This window comes from Lytechinus variegatus, chromosome 7 (assembly GCF_018143015.1).
Source record: "Lytechinus variegatus isolate NC3 chromosome 7, Lvar_3.0, whole genome shotgun sequence".
Taxonomy (NCBI): Eukaryota; Metazoa; Echinodermata; class Echinoidea; order Temnopleuroida; family Toxopneustidae; genus Lytechinus; species Lytechinus variegatus.
The window spans coordinates 30,902,214-30,923,335 of NC_054746.1; the positions used below are offsets into that span (position 1 = coordinate 30,902,214).

The following is a 21,122-nucleotide window of genomic DNA, read 5'->3' on the forward strand; positions in this document are numbered from 1 at the left end:
ATATATCTTAAAATCAATTTTACTAGCTAAATTCCACGTGTTGTTCATGATTAAGGTATTCTTTTATTCGCATAACTATTTCAAAGTTCTGCGCAAATCATTTTTCACTAACTTTTCAAAAGTAAGTGGTGCTCACTCAAGCGGAAATATTCTTCGACAGTTATATCGTCATTTGCTTAAATGGATCTTTACCAATGTTAAAATGTGGAAAAATATTACAAATGTATAATTTTACAGGATTTTTTCTAAGTGTAAACCTTTTTTTTTTACACGCACTGTATAAGACCATATTACCGGGATGGCAAGGATGCTGACCTTGGGTTCAATAAGAATCTAGGTGAAAAACATGTTTACTAGATCATTGAATACATCTTTTTGTAGATTTAAGATGTCGTGACACACGTCTGAGCTGATCAAACGAATCACATAATAATTAGATTCGTCAGGGAGTTGATTATTGTTCTATTGAAATGTTAGATGAATGAGAAGATGTTAGAATGTAAACCAAATCGGTGATAAATGGGCTACTTTTCATAGTTTCCTTTATTGCTAAAGTAAACCAGATAATTAGTTCTTAATATCAAGAAAACTTTTAATAAGATTCATAAAACATGTGATGGAATGTTGGACCTTTTCAAAGTCATAATGTTGTCGATAAACGAAGCAATGAAGAGAACAAACGTTTGTGACAAGGCTCTGATTATCTTTATACTCATCAAACTTAAGTATATAATTCAATGCTATGAAATTACCGACTGCTAAGAATTCACTTTTTGCATTTGTCATGAATGCACCCGGGTACCGAAGAAAAGTAGAACGTTTGGTTGAAAATATCTTTCTTTAAAATGTATGTATTTGAAAAAGAACGAAACCAAATTCAATAAACTTGGCATCATTTTCTTCGTTAAAAATAAAATAAGAATTAAAGACAAAGGGAAAAGTACTTTAAACCCACTGTTCCATCTTTTGTGGAACACCCTGGTATACTACTTTGGCGCACAATATAATTAAACTAGCATACAAGGAAACAACCTGACAGTCCAATACTTTATAAAGTAAACAATATATTTGTTAAAGAGAAAACTGTCATCGATCTGAGTACGAACATCGTATAATAATAATGGGAGATAAATCAGGCAAATAATTCAAAGAAAATAAATGCTCAGTTGTTTAATGAAAGATAATCAAGAATCGAGTCATGTGCAATGTTTGTACTAAAAGAGGCGTCGTTGTCTAGTGGCTATGACTCTTGTATCTCGTTCTGAGGGACGTGGGTTCGATTCCCAGCCATGACGTGTTTTCCTTGAACAATAAATTTACCTACACTGTGCTGCATTCAACCCAGGTGAGGTCAATGGGTACCCGGTAGGAAGAAATTTCTCGATTGTCTTGAGCGCCTATGGAAAGCGTAGCTAAAGCCGGGGTAATAATATCCAGTCAGTCCGCAGCCCGTCCGAAAGTGCTCTATTTTATTCAGCGGTATGCATAGCCGTCCGTGGTTATGCATACGTAATGAGCTGTGAAGACGAACTTTCCGATCGATGTTTTTTGCTCTTAGAATCGTTTATTCCTCACAAAATTGGTCTAATTTTATAGATAAGGCTTTGAAATTTCTGATCAATTGAATAAAATGCACATTTGACGTATTTTGAAGACCGATATTTAGCTTAGAAAAAAGGATTTTTTTCAAGAAATATGTGTGAATAAACGGAGCGTATTTTTGCATAGAAATCACACTTGCGTCAAATTGATATTATAATCAATGTAAAGCGTAGATATTCTTCTTTACGACAAAAAAAAATTATGAAATTTCATGATGTAGCAAAGTCAGGAACCACAAAAAACCACGGCAATGTCCATCGCAAAATGATTGGAATTGCAGTACAATTGCCGACGCGTTCTGATTGGTCAACAGCGGCGCACAGACTTACAACATTTTATATAGCATTAAAAACCCGGAAGTGCTACGAAAGCGATCTGTGGCGACTTGCGTAGACACTATGTTTGACGTGTGCAGGGACCCTGGTTCGAACCCGACTGAGTGATTTTTTTTTCGGGGTGGGGAATATATTTTGGCTTTTTCTTTAAATCCTATTCCTCCCCCGTTCCTACCCAGCTTTATTCTCTTTTTTTACTTTCATGTGAATTTCTATTAAGGGCTGTATTATTAAATCATGGAGCTATGAATAAATCTTACTTCTTCGCAATCACTTGATTTCAGGTTCTTGATTACACTTATTTGGGCAGAGGTGGGAAGGGAAGTGAGTTAAAGGTCAAGTGCACATCAACAAAAATTCTTTGAATAGAGAAATTTCCCTTTTTTAACACAAAACAGTTATATACACAAAACAATGGTATGCAAATAGAGTTGATTATGTCATTCGCATCACATTACTTTCTAAATTTTGGTTGCATTTTATTACCGGTATATCAATTTTAGCAAATTTGTTATAAAAACTCTTCGAGTCACAATAGGTTACATTCATGGAAACTACAAATGTTAATGGAGGAATTAAAATCTCTCAAAATTTGTCAAAGAAAATGAGAAAATCAAAATAAAACATACATGTCATGAACAGGTATCAAACAAAAAAATACACAAGAAATTAGAGTGTGTGTGACATAATCAGTTCTGTAATTTGCACCTTGACCAAGATGAGCATATAATTGTTTAATGAAATTAGGCAAATTTCTAAATGTCAAAATTATAATTTTCTAAATTTTGAATCATAATGTTTATTAAATTTTCTGCAATACTTTATTTTTCTTTAAATTCAAATTACTTTTTTGTTGGGGTGGACCTCTCCTTTACTCTTTGCATGGAATGTAGGGAATGCACATTAATATTTATCCACGAACAAAATTGTCTTAAAGTGTGCAAATCAGTAATTGGACACATGTTCACTTTCCTTTCATCCAGGCCACTCCCTCACATCCACTAGGTTTACAGTCTTACAACAAAAATGATGAATTAATCATAATATCATCACACCATAGCTCCATGATCACACAACATTCACACAGTGCTTCGCAACAAATATTTCACTTCTGTTCACACATGCAATAATTACTGTGGAAAAAAACAAAGCGTAACCACATTCGAATACCGTCCACGTTTAAAAGGACAAATATATTATAACTTTTGAGAAAAAATTGTGAACATACATAAACACTTAACCTTCAGCACATTGGATAACATTAACAGAGTTGCTTGAGAACAAAATATAATTATGGGGCATTGCAAGAAACTTATGTTCAATTGCAAATCAACTACATGTTTGTGTTTAAGCAAAGGACTTACCCTTGATTTTGGAATGTGTAAATGAGTAGAAAGTTTCTTGCAATGCGCCATAAGTAACATTAAAACTGTTCTTTGGTTTTAAATTGTGTATTCTTATTTTTGTCAAGCTGTATTCCTGTCAAAGTCAGTATTCTTAGTCCTCTCCAAAACTGTGCTCAAATTTTCTTGTTTCCAATATTGATAAAGATCAATTTTCTGTTGTATCATTATCACTTCAAAATTTGCAAATGAAAAATGGCTTTGTCCAAATCAGTCCGACCATTACATGAGGATCATCTCCCAGAGTGAAGTAGCGAGCAGGGACCAGAAGTCAGCAAGTGTGCAGATCTGTGTGTAGAAGAGACAAAAAAAGAGATAAATAGTCTAAATTACTAAATAATCATTCAAAGTACATGTAAGATGCATGTAAGAGACTAATACACGTAGTATGGCAGTGAGCCCAAACTTCGGGCGTGTCCAAACTTCGCGGACGGTCATTATCTAAAAAACTTGCCAATATCCTTAAAATCTGACATCATCAATGTGAAAAGCGACCTAAAATTACCCTTCGCTGAAAGTTTCTTTAGGATTAGTCCAGTATTCATGAAAATATTGGCGAAAGATCGGCAAATTTGTCACCGCTAGCGCCCGTTTTGAGGAAATCAACAAGCATCACGATATCACCATTTTGCAAGCAGAAATCATCAAAAATGGAAGTTAAATATGGTACTAACCGATTCCATAGCATTTTGCCATCAATCTGATATAAATATTTCACTTCTTGAGCTTGAGTTTTTGTTTAAATCTCCACAAAAGCTTTGGTGCGCGAAGTTAGGTCACACTTTTTCTGAACGGTTTTCCAGCACAGCCTGCATTCGCCGATCGGAATAGAATTTTGAGATCGCGATAACGGCGAAACCCCTTGACCTACTTCACATTTTCGTCCATGATTTTATAATTTACGATCTTGCCGTCAATGTGGTAACTATTTCTTAAATTGGTTTTGTATAAATTATGAATATTTTGTGAACAAAATTGAGCCTGATGAATATTTTTGAAAAGTGCGCGAAGTTTGGACACCCCATCATACTGTACTGTCTGCGACAGCCACATTTTTTTTATTTGAACAAAATGGTTTATAAATACTACTGAGTACGGTAGTACCAAACTTTTTAGTTGACTTTAAATTGTTTATTGTCTATAGAGTAGACTGTCTAAAATAATCATCATTTCATTCTTAACCACAGCCTGTGGCAAAAATCATCATGGGACTCAACTTCGACTAGGCCTAATTAATTATTAAGAAAATGGTTAACTTTTTTTAAACATAAATCAAGAAATATCTCAATCTATAAAAGCTTCATGGAATTCGGAAACCTGATAATCATTAAATAAATTTTAGAAGACATCTACTTATTGAGCTTCGTTTATATTAAGTCTTAATTACAAATAAAAACAGGTCCACCGTCCACAGTCACATAAATAATGCGAGCCATCTGTCATCATTACAGAAGTTTCAACGTATGTAATGATGACAGATGGCTCGCATTATTTATGTGACTGTGGACGGTGGACCTGTTTTTATTTGTAATTAAGACTTAATATAAATAAAAACAGGTCCACCGTCCACAGTCACATAAATAATGCGAGCCATCTGTCATCATTACAGAAGTTTCAACGTATGGGACCAAAGAAGAAATCCTACCAACCCGCGACGCGACGAACGCAATTTTAGCATTATTTCGCGCCATCGTAGAGTGAACGCGAAGGTTACTTCCGGGTAAAACGTAAATTTCTTGATTTTTAGGGTATCATTTTCTCTAAAATAAAAATATAAGGCGAGTTTGCGTCAAATTGGTTCTGACATATTTTGAACAGTGACTTTTCTTCTTCATAAAAAACCCCGATCGAAACAATTTGGTTATGTAGCAAAGTCAGGAACCAAAAGTGAAATTCCGACTACAAAATCGTAGTTAAAATATTACTAAAATAAGCATCAATTAAACAGGTAAAAATGGTAGGTTGAAAATGTCGAAATATTAAAAATTATATATCAAAATGTAGATGAAGGCCTTGAGAATAACTTACCACAATTCGTTTCGACGTAAACTGAAGTTAGCGACCAGTACAGAGCTATAACTTCAGCCCCTCCAAATCACTGGGAAAATCAAGCCAAATTGATCGCACGTTTTCCTTCGGAGACCGCTAGAGGGCCGCTGAATAAATCTTCGTGAATATGCTCATTATCGCGCGAGCTGCGGTCTGACTGTATCAGCGTTTTGTATCCTCAGGCAAAAAGTGCTTTATAAATCCAGCTATTATTCATTTCATTATGTCTGTCTATGGTAATTCTCGAAGCGAATATAACCTGAAATCTATAGTAATGCATACCTAAAGGGGCCCAAGTACTGGAGACCCTTAGCTCCTTAGTAGTGAACATGGAAATGTACACCGTCTTTATAATGTTTCATGTTACAACACTTAAACTTCCACAATGGCATTTGGCGTTGTTTGTTCTTGCAGATTCAAACTTCTCAGAACCATTCTCAGTCAACTAAAAATGGCAAGCCACACTGCAGGCCGTTGTGTGCTGGTCTTCATGACCACCATGCTCGTAGCCGCAGTCGACAGCGCCGCGGTAACACCTGTTATCCCAAATAGCATGGACTACATCGGCGTCGGGTACAACCTAGTGATGGGAAACCCAGAAGGTGACTCTGCGAACCTTGGTGGAGCCGATCCTGGACTCCATGGGACTAGGAAGATCTTAGAGCTCACGTACCGTCAAAATAAGAAAACAAAAGACAACCGATTCAGCGTGCCGGACGAGGTGGAGTACGTGCCACGAGACACCGAATACACAACAGATGTACAATCGATCTTTTCTGGAGCGAAAAGCTACGCAAACTCTCTCAGCAACTTGGTGCAGGAATCGGGTGAGTTAATAAATCAAAAGGATCTTGCGATCTCTTATTTGGTACAAATAACTTTCGGTAACATTTTATGTTCTTGATTCATAGAGTGCCAAACATTAAAAGGATAAGAGCAAACAAAGAAAACTTCCTTTGTATTCGTTATATCGATTTCTAATTTCTCGACAATTCCTCCCCTCGTATTATGAAAATAAAGCAAGTCAACAATTAATTGATATGGGAAGCTTTCTTTCAATCCTGAGAAAATGCATTGCTGAGCATGAAAAGTATGTGTTTTTATCGTTCGCATTTTTTTGTACGACGGGTCATTGGTGGCGTATAGACATTGTTTGTTTTCTGATAGCAATTCGCAAAGCTCGTAACCCATCCTTCCAGAATAAAATTAAAAACTTATGCACTTGTCCAGAGGCATACTTGCCCCTTTGCCATATTTCTAGTAAACCGCTCCTCATGCAAACCTAATGTATCCCACATTTCTCCAGGACTGGAGGAAATCGACAGAAGGAAAAAGGAAGAAGAAAAAGAACAGGAGTAGGAAGAAGCAAAAGAAGTATAAACAAATAATCTGACATTTTTGTGCCCCCCTCCCACACGATCTTTGGTCAAATTAATGTGATTAATGTACTTTTCCCAAATTTGTCACCTAACAGCCAGTTTAAACGCCGTCTTTGCTTCGGTCAAATTTGCTGGCAGCCATGGTAAGGAATACATCTTTGCTTATTTTCACCTAGTTTATGAACGATATATGGTGTACGAACATCTCAGTGTCTTCTAGAGTTAAAACAATGAGCTGGGACCTATACAGTCATGACAGTTTGTTTATTCGGGGAAAACATTCATAAAAAAGTCAATTCATGAAAAAAATTAACAATCAGTGCAGAATAATACTGGTAACAGTGGTTCAAACGAACATAACACACTGGTCTGAAAGAAAAAAAAATCCCCTTTCAATGACAACATGATTGAGACAATTATATCCTGAAACGTTCGAAGATTATGGACCAGGGTTTAAAGAATAGAATGATTGCTCATGCACATGCAGTCAGTGCATGACACATGGTTATTAAGCATGTTAAGATTTTGAAGAAAAAATGTTTTAAAATAACAAAATGGTTAAATTTCATAATTTTCATTACTGGCCCTATCTGGTTAAGGTGGACCTAAAAACTTCGGTTTGAACTGTGCACTATTGGGGTTACGAAGTCAAATAATGTCTGTCTCATAAAGACGATTATGATCACTACAATGGATATCTTAATTTTGATTGGCTGCTGAACTTCGTTACCATGGTAGTTACCATATAGAGCTAAAGCTATTATAATTGTACGTCCTTTGTGCAACAGCACAATATTGAGTCTTCTTATCTGCTCCAGATTATAAGAAAATTGCGAAAGACCAAGAGAGTGGGGGCAATGTGTATTTCACCAAGGAGACAATAACAAACTTCGGGAGTATCAGGTACATGTCAGAACTGGCTAAAGCCGATGGCTTCAATATCACCCGCAGTTTTTACGCTGCCATCTGTGATCTACCTGCCACATACGAAGCCAATACGCAGAAATACATGGACTTCATTGATAGATGGGGAACGGTAAGTTGGGAAATGAATCGTAAATATGATTTTTTTTCTACTCGTATAGTCCGTTTGAAAAGAAAGAGCAGTGATATCAAGATTGAAATGAATCGATTGGTATATAACAGGATAATATGCAGATTAAAGCCCCATTCCTCAGAGAACAGGACCGCTAAAAGACCATGAATTCTGGTTGATCTTTTAAACCCCCATTCCACTGAGATCAAGACCGCTGAAAGACCTTTGAAAGACCATGAATTTTGGTTGATTTTTCAGAGGTCTTTCAGTGAACCTACAATGGTCTTTGAGGTCTTACACAAGTCTTGACCAATCTTTCAGTGGCCTTCGTGGTCTTCATGGGCACCAAAACTTTGTGAACGGTTCACAACAGTCTCACAACGGTATTACAGGAAAATGGTCGTTCAGTGGTCTTTCAGCGGTCTTTCGGTGAACTTTCAACGGTCTTAATAGTCTTTCAATGATCTTTCGACAGTCTCTCAAGATTTTTGCGAAGATCTCTGTAAGACTCGTGAGAGATCATTGAAAGATCATTCAAAGATCTCTGAAAGACCAATGAAAGATCTCTATAGGACTAGTCTAAGACCAGTAAGACCAGAAATATCCATCAACCTTTCAGAGTTCTTTGAGGGATCTTTCTGAGCCATTCCACAGAGATGACAAATTTCAGTGATCTTGAAGACCGCTGTAGGACTTCACAAATTTTAGGTCTTTCAGTGGTCTTTCAACGGTCTCCATTCTGTGGAATGGGGGCCTTAGAGGTCTCTCAATGATTCTACAATGGTCTTTGAGGTCTTACACGAGTCCTGACCAATCTTTCAGTGGTCTTAGTTGTCTGCATGGGCTCCAAAACTTTTTGAAACGGTTCAAAATCGTCTAACAAAGGTCTTACAGGAAAATGGTCTTTCAGTGGTCTTCCAGCAGTCTTTCAGTGGTCTTTTGATTAACTTTCAGAGGTCTTAATAGTCTTTCAATGGTCTTTCGGCAGTCTCTTAAAATTTTTGCGGAGACCACTGTAGGACTCATGAGAGATCATTGAAAGATCATTCGAAGACCAGGCAATGGCCATGGAAAGAATTCTAAAAGATCACTTGTTGCACAAAAGATCTCCGAAAGACCATTGAAAGATTCTATAGGACTAGTCTAAGACCCGCAAGACAAGAAATATCCATGAGTCTTTCAGAGTTCTTTGAGGGATCTTTCTGAGCCATTCCAAATAGACGACAAATTTCAGTGATCTTGAAGACCGCTGTAAGACCTCACCAATTTCAAGTCTTTCAGTGGTCTTTCAATGGTCTCCGTTCTGTGGAATGGGGGCCTTACTGAAAAGATGAATGACTAAAAAGTAGAAATTATGATGAATGAAAAGAGCTAGGTCGAATACGAGGAAAATGTTTTCGTTGCAAATCATTTGTCCAAATTCTTTATTCATTCTTTCACAACTAACATACAGAAAACTGTTACGAATATTCTAGGCGTATGGAATTGAGCGGGTATTTTTTATTCATACACTTACTTTCTTGTATCATAGCACGTTGTGATGGAGCTGGATGCAGGAATGCGTTCCGGTTCAACGAATCGTACAACCACATCATCCTTTATCAAACAGGCTTCAAAGCAGGTAGATTTATTTTGGATATGTTCCCTCACTCTTGAAACATTTTTGATGACTAAAATCTACTGTCTTCAAAGAAAGGAATCACACAAACTAGCCACCATCATTTTCATTGTTTACAGGTTTCTTCAAAATGTTTCCTATAAACAGGAAACAAGCTACAAAAGTAAATAGAAAATAATAATTATTTTTGTTTTAATTTATTTGTGGCATCGGATTAATGATTTCAATCTGTGGATTCCCATTGGGAATCAACTTGGGACAGGACCCCCTTTTGCCTATATTGAATTTCTGTTATTGAACGCTATTGCGAAATAAGCGTCTGTGTACATTATAATTTACAACGGTAATATGGATCAAATTCGAATGACAATTGTCTAAGAATATATCACCAGACCAGTCGCCTTTTTTTAGCGAAAGAAAAATGAATTGCTTATGGCTGGAACTAATGACTGATCCAATGGACCGATCGTGGTTTTGAGATGAGGTTGGATTATCAAATAACAATGATCCACAATGTTATTTGATGAAATATACAATACATCATTTTACTCAGGTATAATTATCACACACCCTTGTTGCCTTTCAACCAGTCCAAATGCCCTCGGCTGTTATATAGGAACCTCGTGCGTATATTCATACTAATGCCCTCCGTTACATGTATTATATTTTGTACTGTAATACGCACGTCATGATATTTCTGACATAATGAACATGAATCACAATTCATACTGAAACTTCAACAATGAGTGAACCAAACTCTCTTCACTCCCCCATTTAAAAGAATTCGGACAGCTTGAGCTTTGGGGGACATTACAAGATCGCCTCTGCATCGGTATCGGTTGACATCAGTAGATTCAATGCAGACAAGACCTCACAAGAAAAGTTTGAAAGTACAAGCACAGCCTTCCAGGTGGGAACTCTGGCGTTACAGGGTGAGTGGCACCCATCAGGGCGTTAGGACAATATAGACCAGGGGAGCGTTTCATCAATATTTTCATCCGACAAGTTGTCAGATCTGACATCTTTCCATGATTTTGATTGGCTGAAAGGCACTGTTCCTATGGTAACTGTCGGATAAAATGGGACTTGTCGGATAAAACGTCCGACAAGTCCTTTCATCAAACGCTCCCCTGAAATCCGATGATCTAATATCATGCATAGGTTACTGATGTTATGCCAAACTGATATAGTCTGAATAAAACGAGGAAATGCTGGACGAATTTTTCAACAATGCATGGAGATAAAAAAAAGGTTTTGACTTTTTATTTGTCCAAATTGTCGAAAGCAAAAGTGAACGTGCATCGAAGAAAATTTTAAAATGAAACTTTGTTGTCTGATCAATCGTTTGATCGCTTCCAACATACAACAAAAGTTGTACCAAAAAGTAAATTTGAACTCAAACAGACAAGGCTGTATACGGGGAAGGTTTATCGGGCATCAAGCCCCGCCCCCATAAAAATGGTGAGCACATGTAATTCAAATTGAGAACGTAATTGGCTAGTCACGTAAAATAAGGTATGTGTGTGTGGGAGTGTGAGGGTGTGTGTGGGTGTGTGTGTGAGTGTGTGTGTGTTTAACACTTGGTCATTTTCGATTCATAATATAGGAATACTACTACGAGGCTGCAGGGTTTGTCTTTGCCTTTTCGAGTCTGATGCTGAACATTATGCGAAACGTCAGTAATACGTCTAATGCAAAGATTACGCATTGTGGCATGGGCCAGCTGGTTGGCTGCTTTAAACATTTACGCTTAAAACATTAAAAAAATTGTTTGAAACAATAGTTGTTACAGTGACAGGCTTTAATAAAGTGTTTGGCGTTTTAGATAACGATTTTATGCTGTATTGAACATCCCTATTAAATAGATCATTTTCAGTCTTCAACGATAAAAGATGACCGAAAAACAGTGTGAAAGATGCAGTCTAGCTTTTGTCGTCGCTGGTTTTCATATTTGTTTTAAAGATTGATTTCAATCAATAAAAAATACTCAGTTTTTTAATTAGTTTATTTTGTGGAGCAAATTTGCACCTTACAACCAAAATATAAAAAGTAATGTGCAAATTTGCTTCCTTTTGTATCAGAATAATTGCTGGAACTAGTAATTAACGGCAGAATTGTTTATGCGAATAGATACATCCACAACATTAATTTAGAGTACAAAGGTAAGGTATTTTGGATGTTAGATTTTTCTTTTTTTCTTCCTTTATTATACAGTGCATGTATACTAGACTAACCATGGCAATATATTTTGCAGTTAATATTCTGGCTGTAGTATTTTTAAAAATGTTGGTTTCTCTTTTTCTTAAATTAATTTAAGAACCCATCAACCTGAAATTGATTGGGCTGAATGAATTACTGGCGGATGACAGATATTGGACATCACAGAAGTCTCATGAAGGAACCGTCTGCCCTGTTGGATGGGATAGGACCGCAATGTCTGCCAACCTCTTGAAGGCCTACACCGGATACATCGAATATAAGAAAATAACTCCAGCCACTCAAGGCACGTAAAAATTATAATGCCCTATGAATTCACTCATTAGGGAAACTCAATCATTAGAGATACAATTTCCTCAATCAGCTTCGAATCTTTAAATTACTTTAATTTACGCATTCTTAAATTCAAATTATTATAGAGTAAACGACGAGAATATAAGAAAAACATGCAAATGTGCGCGAGAAAACAGCGAAGTTTATATATTATTTCCACCGCGCAACCGGATTAAAAGGCGCACGTAGCGATTGTCTACTTTATTGCCTGACGAAGAATAGGAAGTGCAGTCGAAACGACGCAATTTCAGTTTGCCGCATCGTGAGACAACAGATTATTTCCTTTACCGAAGATTATTGTAGTTGATTATTTTTTTTGTTTTATATCGAATGGCTGATATTGATCTTTTTAAAATAGCCGTTTTTTTTCCTTAGTCATGTAGTACCCATTATCCCGCGGCCGTGATCTGGCAAAACTACGTATCTCCTTTTTTGCCATTCCGAGATATTCGAGCTTGAATATTTTACATTGCTTCTTTTGCTTTTCTTGGAAAAGTGGAAAATGGTATATCGATTTTTTTTGGGTTTTCCTTTGATCTGCGGAACTTGTATAAGCTATTGGCACCAAACTAGTTGATTTACTCATTTAATCTTCTAATTTTCCACTTTTTTTAAAACATACGCACTTTTGCCTGATAAAATCGATGACACACTCCGAGCTTTTTATCAGGCAAAACTACGTATGTTCTAACTTATCAGGCAAAACTATGTATGTCACAAGGTACGCGGCCGCGTGGCAAATGTTTATCAGGCAAAACTACGTATGTCACAAGGTACGCGGCCGCGTGGCAAATGTTTATCAGGCAAAACTACGTATGTCACAAGGTACGCGGCCGCGTGGCAAATGTTTATCAGGCAAAACTACGTATGTCACAAGGTACGCGGCCGCGTGGCAAATGTTTATCAGGCAAAACTACGTATGTCCTACGCATGGCAAAGTTTTATCAGGCAAAACTACGTATCTCTTAAACATTGCGAAATTATCAGGCAAAACTATCCGGTGTCTTTGCCGCGCATTTTCAAAAAAAACGCAAAGCACATACGTTACACACATTGAAGCATGCACACACAATCGGCAAACGCATGTGCAGCCGCGGCGGCAGACCATCATGCAGACAGTTAGCTGCGCGTTCGCTCTGCGGTATAATTTACGAGGGCGACCGGTAAAATGCAGAATTTGGGAGATACGTAGTTTTGCCTGATAAATCACCTTCTTCTTTTGCGGCTATTGTTCTGGCAAAACTACGTAAGTAGACTTACATAGTTTTGCCTTTTAATTCTCGTCAAAGCTTGAAAAACTACTTTTGTAAGTCGACTTACGTAGTTCTGCCTTTTAAATTTAGTGATTTTTTAGAGAATTTTACAAAAACTGGGTTTCGAATCTCCCAAAATAATTGGAGTTAGAATTTGAAATTTTGACAGATGAAAGAGCGTATTCAATATTATAAGAAACACTAAAAAACTGAAAAACGCCAAAAAATGACTTACGTAGTTTTGCCAGATCACGGCCGCCCGACCTTTGTAAAAAGTAGCGCAGTGTACAATGTGCACATGCAAACGCATCCTTTCACTTCAAACCTTCAGACATCATCCACATCAATTATTGCTTTCGACAATCGTGGGATAGAAAAACATCGCTTTTCAAATCGAGAGAGGATTCACACACACACATTCACACCCATCCTCCCAAACATCCTCACCCTCACACACCCACCCACACTCACTTGCACACGCACACCGCACACACACCCTCTCCCTCACACACAGTGCTCAGCAAATAATTACAATTAATCTTCAAAAAAAGCAAAAAGAACTGCGATTGGCTGGCGGTCAGGATCGCGACAGTTCTTCCATTTTTCAGTCCCCAGGCAAAAAAAGTCTAGTTTTTACTCGCGATTTTTCGAATTACGCTTTTTCGCGCTAACATTATTTATTTAGGCCACATATCCATCCCATCCCACTGTGTTAGTGTTGAATATACTTCTTTTTATATGGGTCATTCTACAATATTGTAATAAAAAAAGGATTAGACATAATTTCATGTAAATAAACCATCTCCATGGCTGCAACCAGAGCTAGGTGGGAAAGAGCAGTATCCCCTGAAAAATCATCTAGCCTTTGAAATAAATTTCCAATCTTCTATTTTATCTATAATGAGAACATAAGTACATTTTAGCAATTACTTCACAGACGCTATCTCTATCGCTGATAATATTTAGTCAAAGCCCTTAACAAAAAAAGCAGCCTTTGTTAAAAAAAAAAAAAGGTTAATCAAAACAACAGTGTCGATCTGGACTCTGGAAAAAAAACGACATAACTATTTTCATTTTTCGTCTGGTTTGAATCTTAAGACGATGTGCTGTCCCGGTTCATTAACTTTTGACAATGACCTCTAATCTGTCCGTTATGATTTGGCGGGCATTTGCAATATATTCTCGACGTTCAAAAAAGGCGTCTGCGAAGTGGATGCTAAAATATGCTATTATTTCTTCTAGAAAAGGTTACTTATAGAAAGTGAAACCATGTACTCTAAATTTCTCGTTCTTTCTTTTTTCTTGCAAGCAATCAATATTGTCTACGGACATCAATATCGTCACTATTGTACATTTCAAAATCCTCAATATTATGCTGCCTCGTTAAATATGCCGACTGGAGTGTTATAACAAGACATGACTGAGACATCTAGAACTTTAATTTCTTCTTGAACAGTATAATAATTCTTTACGTGTTACTTTACTTGTTACCTTACTTGTTGTTTCTTACATCAAATTGCATGTTTTTCATATGCAATCAATCACCTGAAGTTATCAAAACTAACTGAATGAAAATAGTTTCTCTTACAATTTTCCTTTTAAATGTTTTACATGTAACATTACATATAGAAATAAAAATGCAATTAATCTGGTTTGAAGTTTTACCGAGCTGTACTTTGAAATCCTACCACACTAATCGTATGTGAAACTGTCTATTCTTTACAGATCCGGAAGTTCGTGTACCTATAGTCTGGCCAGATGGCACGTATGCCTTGCCAAAGCCAGCCAGGTACCCAAGTGGAACTTGCCCTAATACAGAGTACATGACATGGAACGAAGGTGACAGGTCAATGCGATTCATGGAATTCAGTGTGAATCAATGGACGGCATCCCAACATTTGAGTGACCAAATCTTTGAGAGTGCCGCGAAGTTATGGTTCTGCGTAAAGGATGTGGAGCAGGTGTCTCCGGATCCACACGCCCCATCTTGGGACTGGATGCCCGGCACCTATTGTATCTACAAGTATGGTGCATCTTGTCCTCGAGGTAAATATCCCGTCGTATACCTAACCCCAAATATCTTATGCTTCTTCCCTTTGTCAAAATATCACAATGGTGCAGTCAAACTATGAATGAGAGTTCAGACCTATCAAAGCTATTGCACTACTTTCAAAGGACGTACCATCAATCAATTTTTATGTGATTTCGTTTGTATTTTCAATATATCATATTGATATATTAGTCTGAACGAGGTATATATATATATATATATATATATATATGTATATATAAATGTGTAAAGTTATACATGTACAACAGCTTTTGGCAACTCTTTTTTATTTAAATATTGTAAGAAATGGATGAAGAGAACAATGGTAGGCGTAGCTTAAATCAAGGTTCCCCAGAGCTATCTACCCTTTGGAAAAATTGGTGATGCCGAAAAAATGTCTCTGCCGGGAATCGAACCCGGGCCCCCAGCTTTGAACGCCGGTGCCTTAACCACTAGACCACAGAGACGGTTAGTAGCTAGGGCGAGCCCGATCCGATTGACCGTCAGATAGACAGATTTTCGACACTATACCAATTATATATTCCTTTGTCGGGTGAAGGTGAGTTTTGAACAATGACAAGCCGCCATGCCTCAGCTGGATCAAAGCTATTGCTCCGATACAGTACACATATGGGAGAAGAAATACAAATGTGTAAAGTTATACATGTACAACAGCTTTTGGCAATATTGTAAGAAATGGATGAAGAGAACAATGGTAGGCGTAGCTTAAATCATTGTAGCCTACCATTGTTCTCTTCATCCATTTCTTACAATATTTAAATAAAAAAGAGTTGCCAAAAGCTGTTGTACATGTATAACTTTACACATTTGTATTTCTTCTCCCATATGTGTACTGTATCGGAGCAATAGCTTTGATCCAGCTGAGGCATGGCGGCTTGTCATTGTTCAAAACTCACCTTCACCCGACAAAGGAATATATAATTGGTATAGTGTCGAAAATCTGTCTATCTGACGGTCAATCGGATCGGGCTCGCCCTAGCTACTAACCGTCTCTGTGGTCTAGTGGTTAAGGCACCGGCGTTCAAAGCTGGGGGCCCGGGTTCGATTCCCGGCAGAGACATTTTTTCGGCATCACCAATTTTTCGAAAGGGTAGATAGCTCTGGGGAACCTTGATTTAAGCTACGCCTACCATTGTTCTCTTCATCCATTTCTTACAATATTTAAATAAAAAAGAGTTGCCAAAAGCTGTTGTACATGTATATAACTTTACACATTTGTATTTCTTCTCCCATATGTGTACTGTATCGGAGCAATAGCTTTGATCCAGCTGAGGCATGGCGGCTTGTCATTGTTCAAAACTCACCTTCACCCGACAAAGGAATATATAATTGGTATAGTGTCGAAAATCTGTCTATCTGACGGTCAATCGGATCGGGCTCGCCCTAGCTACTAACCGTCTCTGTGGTCTAGTGGTTAAGGCACCGGCGTTCAAAGCTGGGGGCCCGGGTTCGATTCCCGGCAGAGACATTTTTTCGGCATCACCAATTTTTCGAAAGGGTAGATAGCTCTGGGGAACCTTGATTTAAGCTACGCCTACCATTGTTCTCTTCATCCATTTCTTACAATATTTAAATAAAAAAGAGTTGCCAAAAGCTGTTGTACATGTATAACTTTACACATTTGTATTTCTTCTCCCATATGTGTACTGTATCGGAGCAATAGCTTTGATCCAGCTGAGGCATGGCGGCTTGTCATTGTTCAAAACTCACCTTCACCCGACAAAGGAATATATAATTGGTATAGTGTCGAAAATCTGTCTATCTGACGGTCAATCGGATCGGGCTCGCCCTAGCTACTAACCGTCTCTGTGGTCTAGTGGTTAAGGCACCGGCGTTCAAAGCTGGGGGCCCGGGTTCGATTCCCGGCAGAGACATTTTTTCGGCATCACCAATTTTTCCAAAGGGTAGATAGCTCTGGGGAACCTTGATTTAAGCTACGCCTACCATTGTTCTCTTCATCCATTTCTTACAATATGTATATATATATATATATATATATATATATATATATATATATATATACCTTATTCAAACTTTGGACCTAACACTTCTTCTTGTGGGTTCCTCGAACTAAGAGCAATATCCATTGTAGACCAACGTAGTTCAATCTTAAAATCATTTTGAGTTCACATCTTTCAGGTAAACAAGGCAGTAATCATTCTTTAGACATGGATGAGAGTCGGTGTCTATCACATTAACCTTTACATGTTTAGTTACATACATATCGAAATTTCATCCACGATTTTTTTTGTATAAATCCTGCTAAGGTACCACCAGATATAGAGACAAGTACGTTGTGAAAACCGGTTTACAAGTTTTTATCTCGCCTGCCTTTAGGGAGCAAGAGGTGCATGACGTGGGCGCCGCTTTCCCAAAGGCAGTGTTTGACAAGACTTCAGGTGACACAAACTAGGTCTGATTGCCTTTTGGTTCAACAAACTCTGATCATGTTGTGGTATCAACAATTTTCAAGGTGATAAAGTAATGTTAGGTTATGAAGGCAAGCTTGCAGGTCATTTGGGATCAATAAACTTCAAAGATGTCGTGAATATATTTATGTACACTATTTCAAATTTCATTACAGAGTTCACAGAGGGATACCTGAAATATACTGAGAGGGCAGAGAACAATAACATCTTACAAAATGGTATGTTGCCAGAAGGGATATACAGGGAGACGTCCTCTCAGTTCTACTTTTGTTGCCGGAATGATGCCTCCCCCATGCATCCCATTTACCTTCCTACCGAGACGAGCTTTTATCTCTTCAGATACTCCCAAACGTGTCAACAGGTAAGTCTCCAGCGACGCTAATGAGGAAACCTAGATCGGACCCAAAAGTAAACTTGACAAATCATATACCAATTTAATTACAAAATACAGCAATGCAAAGTTTATGCATTTATCATCGTTTCTCGGGCGAGTATTATACTATGCTGGAGAGTAGCTAAGGACCGTAAAAATCACGTTGTGATTAATTACATATAGGTTTGTACTCAGAAAACTGGGGAATTTTTAGTGCTTATCACATTACGCATTTGATTTTCTTCAAATAGCGTTTTCTGCATGCATAGATTTGTTTAATCTATACAACTTTGCATGAGGTTATTTTCCTCTTATTTGGGTCAGCTTATATCTGCATTCAGTTTGTAGGCAAACCTTCATAACCCTTCTGACACAGTATCACATTACATAATTCAGGCCGTTGAAAATCTCACAAAGCCAGTTGCAGAAACCTGTTCATTTTTTTTGTAAGCAAAATGCTAAGATGACAAGTGGTGAATAGAGTTTCTATTATTTTGTCCGTTTCACTTTTAGCTTCACGTTGGGGTCTTTAATGTTTGCCATAAAATCCGGACCAGAAAAGGGACTATTAGAAAGCAATGGCAACACATAGAGCATACGACAAATAACCAAGAGTGACTTTTCCTGTTTACATGGCCAATTTTGTCTATAATGTCAATAAAATCCGGGAGAAGGAAAGTGGTTCCCCTAGTCACTCCCCTACCGAAAAGGGAAGTTTTCTTTTGAAATTACATTGTTATTCAAGTTACTCAAAAACTAACTTCTTAAATCGTAAGTTCCATAAATACATAGCTCATGTGATCACATGGATACCAGGAATAAAACAGTACCATTCGACACATCCCAGAAAGCAGTACTATTCTGCAACCTTTTGCCCTATGAATTTTTAGATATAAAAACTAGGAAAATCTCGAATTGGTCGATTATCCGTCTTCATTTTCTATTACACCATAAAGTAGTTGATCTTCTTTAATATGAGACCAACTGGATATGATTATGGCATTGATGAATAATGGGAAGTATTATCATGAAATGTCGATTGTGAACAGTTACAAGAAAGGGTCGGCAATTCTTTGAATTATGCTCTCAACAATTGAGGTTTGTATCAAAGTTTGGTCATTTAGCATTCTTTAAATTATAGCCTTACCGAAGATTACAAAGTGAAACTTTATGGTAGCCGTGATTCTAGCAAAATAGTGTAGGATGCATTCGAAATTAAAACTTTTTCTACAGGTGCATGGGATGACTGTTAAGGAAGAAACTCTGAAAATAGACACTGCGTATATTAACAACGCAGACGAGAAGGTTGGAGCGTATCCTCAACCCAATAAAGATAGCAACCCAGCCGCCAAACACACAATCGAGACTACTTACTGCTACTACGAGCCAGACACCACTGCAGGAGCCGCAGCAAAGAGAAGGGAGGAGTTAGAAGCAAACAAGAAACAGGCGATCTTACAAACGTCCCATGACGGGGCCAAAGAAGAGAGACGGTTCTCTGGTAGGGAAGAGGTCCTGAAAAAATTTCTGGATTTGCTCAGAGAGGAGTAGAAATGACAAGACATGTGGGTTTCGTTTTCCTGCGACCATAATACAAACGAATTAGAAGGCACTTAAAGCCAACTAGGACCTGTGCCTTTTGGGGAGAAAATGAGGGAGGGGCTCCATATAGTAGAAAATTATCCTACGGAATTTTACTATATACCATAGACGTTAAAGAGGTGAAGGTTACCCGAACTACAAGTTGGTTTTAATCAAAGTATAACAATTAGAGGAAATATTTTATTAAGAGAGATTTGATTTTTGTAAATATTACGTCATATGCGAGCAGCTCACCATAATCATGTCATGCAATATAGATTTCATCAAATTCATTTCTCCAATGTCACATTATGAATCAACGTATTTTCTTATAGGGGATGGGGGTAAATAATGAGTGTCAGAGGATACACCACCTGACAAATAAAACCATTTTGGGGGAAAATGGCACTTTAGGCATTAATTATCAAAAGGCGTATTAAGGGGCTACTCGTCTGTGACGCCACAAAATGAACATTTAAACAAAAAATAAGATAAAAACTCAATGCTCTATGACAAACTTTCATGAAAATATTTTTTCAATATTTTTTATTTTTAATAAGACCCACTTTATTGTCAGGGTGAAGTATCCTCCATGATAATTCAGACCATCGTTCATATTATGATGACGTCAGACAATCTTACCAACCGCTCTAAATTTTAATTCTTATTTTCCTTACTGGTGATGGATGTACGACTGCTGTGCGGTCTGCATTTTTATGTGTATATTGAGGACTTTGAAGCAGCATACTATATATATATATATATATATCATGTGTTTCTTTGAATCGTTTAATACACTGTCGGTGATAAAGGTGAAATGTATTTTTCTCAGCCAATTCATACTATAATGTTGTAGTGACCAATTTAAGTTTGGTAGTTATCTTTACATTCTCAAATCTTGTTGAGCATTCATTAACAAGCGAATGACTTTTATTCTACTGGGGACAACCCGATTCGAACTATGCAATGAAGTACCGATAATTTAATGTATTTGATTTAGTTTATGATATCCCTATGGGCTAGCCTTCTCTATACACCCTGCTGAATAAAGTATTTGCTTATTTCTTATACTGCGGGATCAATAGTTAAAAGAAAGAGTGTCCCGTTGATCCCGGATCTGCCTTTGGAAAACAAACCTTATTGGTTATTCACGTAAAACAAACGTTCCTAAATATCTTCTACTATTATTCCAAGAGTTTATTTTCAGGATATTAGTAATTGATCATGCAAAATCAATTTGAATATTTGTTTTGTTTTTATTTTGCCTTTACTAACAGTGTATCTATATCTTTAATGGAATTGCTCATGTCACTCTATATTTAGTAATGTTTTCAAAGTATTCATGTTTGCTAAAGAAATTGCATTTTTATTCAGAAACTATATTCTTTGTTTTATGTATTCTTTCTTTTAGATTATCACGATTAAAAGGATATTTGAAATATA

At 37.2% G+C, this 21,122-nt stretch overlaps 1 protein-coding gene and 1 long non-coding RNA gene across 2 annotated transcripts; one reads left to right on the forward strand and one right to left on the reverse strand.

The window, feature by feature from the left end:
- Positions 1–3,114: 3,114 nt before the first annotated feature.
- On the reverse strand, positions 3,115–5,548 carry LOC121418003. Its single transcript, XR_005970419.1, has 2 exons — positions 5,369–5,548; positions 3,115–3,628 (listed from the first exon to the last, which is right to left on the reverse strand). It is a non-coding gene; the product is annotated as an uncharacterized LOC121418003 (long non-coding RNA).
- Positions 5,549–5,802: 254 nt separating this feature from the next.
- On the forward strand, positions 5,803–20,051 carry LOC121418993. The gene is made up of 9 exons (XM_041613245.1): positions 5,803–6,216; positions 6,864–6,911; positions 7,587–7,804; positions 9,336–9,425; positions 10,204–10,354; positions 11,740–11,925; positions 14,951–15,271; positions 17,881–18,086; positions 19,332–20,051. Exons 1-9 carry the CDS (start codon positions 5,841–5,843, stop codon positions 19,647–19,649), a joined length of 1,914 nt encoding a protein of 637 aa, XP_041469179.1. The 5' UTR covers positions 5,803–5,840; the 3' UTR covers positions 19,650–20,051.
- The last annotated feature ends 1,071 nt before the right edge of the window (positions 20,052–21,122 follow it).